Source organism: Cyrtonyx montezumae, unplaced genomic scaffold, assembly GCF_038088225.1.
Source record: "Cyrtonyx montezumae isolate F1298 unplaced genomic scaffold, pur_monq_1.0 scaffold_3, whole genome shotgun sequence".
Classification (NCBI taxonomy): domain Eukaryota; kingdom Metazoa; phylum Chordata; class Aves; order Galliformes; family Odontophoridae; genus Cyrtonyx; species Cyrtonyx montezumae.
This window is the reverse complement of record NW_027072034.1, coordinates 22,962,900-22,966,477: the sequence shown is the minus strand read 5'-3', so window position 1 is coordinate 22,966,477 and position 3,578 is coordinate 22,962,900. Positions and strand designations below refer to the sequence as shown.

At 56.5% G+C, this 3,578-nt stretch overlaps 1 protein-coding gene across 1 annotated transcript; it reads left to right on the top strand.

Annotated features, from left to right (window-relative positions):
• The first annotated feature begins 511 nt into the window (after positions 1 to 511).
• On the top strand, positions 512 to 3,132 carry LOC136052772 (G-protein coupled receptor 183-like). The gene is made up of 2 exons (XM_065743136.1): positions 512 to 614; positions 1,506 to 3,132. Exon 2 carries the CDS (start codon positions 1,530 to 1,532, stop codon positions 2,583 to 2,585), a length of 1,056 nt encoding a protein of 351 aa, XP_065599208.1. The 5' UTR covers positions 512 to 614; positions 1,506 to 1,529; the 3' UTR covers positions 2,586 to 3,132.
• Positions 3,133 to 3,578: the final 446 nt, after the last annotated feature.

The window sequence follows — 3,578 nt, the reverse complement described above, 5'->3', positions numbered from 1 at the left end:
CAGAAGAGGGAGATTTGCCCCCCAGGGGCAATGAGGAGCAGCCTGGGAGGTTCTGCACTGGGGTTTGTCCAGGCTTTGTTGGGGTCCCATCAGGCTTCCGTGGCTGTGGCTGAGGGGCTGAGGTGTGAAGCAGGGCTGGAGCTGTTCTCCTGGCTCACTTGCATTTTGCGTTTTCAGAGTAAAACCCAAAGTCGGCTGAGATGTCAGGAGCGATTGCTGCTCAGGTACAGTCATTTATATGCCTCTACCACGAATAACCCCGCAGCAGCCGAATGCCTCTCACACATCGAGAAAGGGAAAAAAAAAAAAAAGCCCAGCAAGAACATACAGTTTTACTAAATCTAAGAGAGGAAAAAAAAAAAAAGCCCAAACCTCCCGGTGCTTTTATAGCGTGAGCCAATACCGAGAGGCGCTCACTCACACAGCGGGAGCCCGGCAGGGAGGGTCCTCACTGCCTGTGCTGGGGCAAGAGGAAGGGGAGGAGGAGGGTGAAGCAGTGTGCCTGTGTAGTTCTGTCTGTTCACACCTCAGCCATCGGGAGTGGGAGGTGGTGTGGGGCTGTGCACCCACGGTGCAACAGGACACGGGACGTGACCTCACAGCAGCAGCAGGAGGTGAGCGGTGGCTGCATAGGATGGATGGGGTGGGGATGGACTGGGATGGATAGGACAGAATGGGACAGGGAAGGGTGGGACGGGAATGGGCAGGGGTGGGTGGAATGGAGATGGGCAGGATGGGGTTGGGCAGGATGGGGATGGGGTGGAAGAGGACAGGGATGGATGGGAGGGGGATGGAGTGGAAGGGAACAGACAGGGATGGCTGGGATGCGGATAGACGGGGCTGCTTGGAATGGGGCAGTGTGAGGGAGGACTCAGAGACACCGACCCCGCAGCCCAAAGCACATCAAGGAGAAGAAGGGTGTGTTGTTTGGTAGCGCCTTGCTACAGTCTCTGCATGGCATGGGGCATTGTGTGCATGAGGACGACTGGAATTTTTCTTTTCATTGAATATTTTGTTTCTCCTTCTGCTCCTTGCCACTCGTGCCTGTCCCCCAGAGCACCCCCAGCCCCATCTCTGTCCAGCTGTTTCCTCAATGAATCTCCCCACTGCCCCCACAGTAACAAATCAATGCCACAGGATGAGTTTGGGACGTCGTTTGCACAAGATGCAACTATTGTCCCCACACGCTCCCATCCTTTCTGGTATTGCTTGGATGAGAAAAAAATAAAAAATACAAGAGGAGATAGTGACAAGAAGCAGAAGGAAGACAATGAGTTTTGTTCCGCCGCTCACACAAATGAGTTTTGTTCTGCTGACACAGCCTTTGTTCCGCCGCTCACACCAAAATCACGAGAGATGCATTTTTCCAAATGACTGGGGCTGCGTGCTGCTGAGGGTGGCAGGGAGCAGGAGGGACAGGCCAGGTGGTGGCGGGGAGCACCAAGGGACTGGCCTGAGGGTGCTGCTTCTTCTGCTGGGGTTTTACATCTGTTCTCTCCTCAGAGAGAAGGCTCACGAGACACCCCAGAATGGTTGCTGTGGTGACCACGCTCCCACCTGCCAACCTCAGCTCCAACCAGAGCAGCTGCAACGTGCACAACCACCACTTCTCCGCCAAGGTCACCTTCTCCCTCTTCTACACTGCCCTGCTGGTGTTTGGCGCCTGTGGCAACATCCTGGCCCTCTGCATCACCTTCCAGCGAAGGAAGAAGAAACTCAACTCCACCGACCTCTACCTCGTGAACCTGGCCCTGTCTGATGCCCTCTTCACGCTGGCGCTGCCTGGCAGGATCGCCTACTATGTCCTGGAGTTTGATTGGCCCTTCGGGGACTGGTTCTGCCGGGTCACCGCCTTTGTCTTCTACATGAACACCTACGTGAGCATCTACTTCATGACCTGTGTCAGCGTGGACCGCTACATCGCTGTGGTGCGCACCAGGCACCCTGGCAGGACCCGCAGGGTTAGCCGTGCCAGGGCTGTATGCGCCCTCGTCTGGTTCCTGGTGTTCCTGCAGACCGCACCGCTGCTGCTGCGGCCCATGACGCGCCTGATGGGCGACAAGCTGACATGCATGGAGTACTTCAACTTCGAGGAGATTCCCAAGCTGCCCTACCTGCTCCTGGCAGCGTGTGTGCTCGGCTTCTTCCTGCCCGTGGGCATCATTTTGGTGTGCTATGTTCGGATCAACCTCAAGCTTTGCCAGACCGCCAAGGAGAACCCACTGACAGTGAGGAACGGGCACCATCACCGGGCCTTCACGGTCATCTTGGTGGTGCTGCTGGCCCTCCTGCTCTGCTTCAGCCCCTACCACATCAACATCGTCCAGTTCATGGTCAGGAAGATCCTCCACCAGCCGTCCTGCCGCGAGCAGCAGGCCTTCAAGATGTCCCTGCAAGTCACCGTGGCATTCATGAACTTCAACTGCTGCATCGACCCCATCATCTACTTCTTCGCCTTCCGAGGCTACAAGCGGAGGCTGCTCCGCATCTTCAGGAACAGTGGCTCCACAGCCACCTCCTCCACAGCCAAGACCCCCTCTGAGAGCAACAGCAACAGCCAGCCACCCGGCTCCAGCTCTGTCTAGCAGCGTGACCCTCCCGTTCTCTCCACCCGGCAGCACGTGGACCATTCCCTGCAGCAGCAGTGAGGCCAGGCCACACAGCAGGACCAGACCCCACTGCTCTCTGCCTGGAGCGAGGGGCACTCACACAGCCAACCCAGCACCAACCTAGCTGCTGCCTGCAGCTCCTTCCCTGCAGGGATGAAAAGCAGCTTGCTGCTGTTCCTCCACCACACACTGCACGGGGTGGGTGGCAAGTGGGTACCCTGTGAGCAGAGCCTGGTCTCCTCCGTGGCACTGGGAGGAGTGCAGGGTTCCCTGCAATGCTGTCCAGGAAATCTTCACCCCACCCTTCCCATAAAGGTGGTCTTGCACAGCCTTGGCTGACCTTCCCTTGAACCTGAGGACCTGGAGCATGAGCCAGCCCAGGCTGGTCCTGGGGTCTTGCTATGGACAGGTCACACATGACCCTCACCAGAGCCCCTCACGGGGGCATCTGGTTCCCATCGAAACCCATGCAGCAAGGAGAAGGTGGGTGTGACCACGGAGCTCCACAGCTCTGCTCTGAAGCTGCTGGGCACAAGCAAACCAGATTTCATGATGCCTGGGATTGTGCTGGAGGCTGGAAAGGACAGACATGCACAGAGACATGAAGAGAAGGAAAAACAGCTTTCTTTTTGCTTAACTTTAAAGCAGTTCTATTAATGATCTTTTGATTAGAATTCATTCTTGGGGGCAAGAACATTTGTTTGTTGCTTGAAGGTTAATAATACAGGTGTGCACAGCCCTTTAAGTGTGCATGAGTTATCTTGTGGATGACAACAGTTTCACCTGCACACAGGTGACTGCAGTGCAGCTCAGGGGGGTGCAGAGTACCAAAGGTTGGAAGGGCCTCCAGCAGAGCCCTGCAGGGTACCTGAGCCCTGCTCCCAGCGGTCTAACCTCAGTGCTGGTCTGAAGGGAGCCAAAACCAACATTATAACGGGCACAGAAGACCTGGTGGGCAGTAACTGAGGG

What these genes read in the sequence shown, in the direction of transcription:
- LOC136052772 (XM_065743136.1), top strand. Translation starts at nt 1,530, where the DNA reads ATGGTTGCTGTGGTGACCACGCTCCCACCTGCCAACCTCAGCTCCAAC.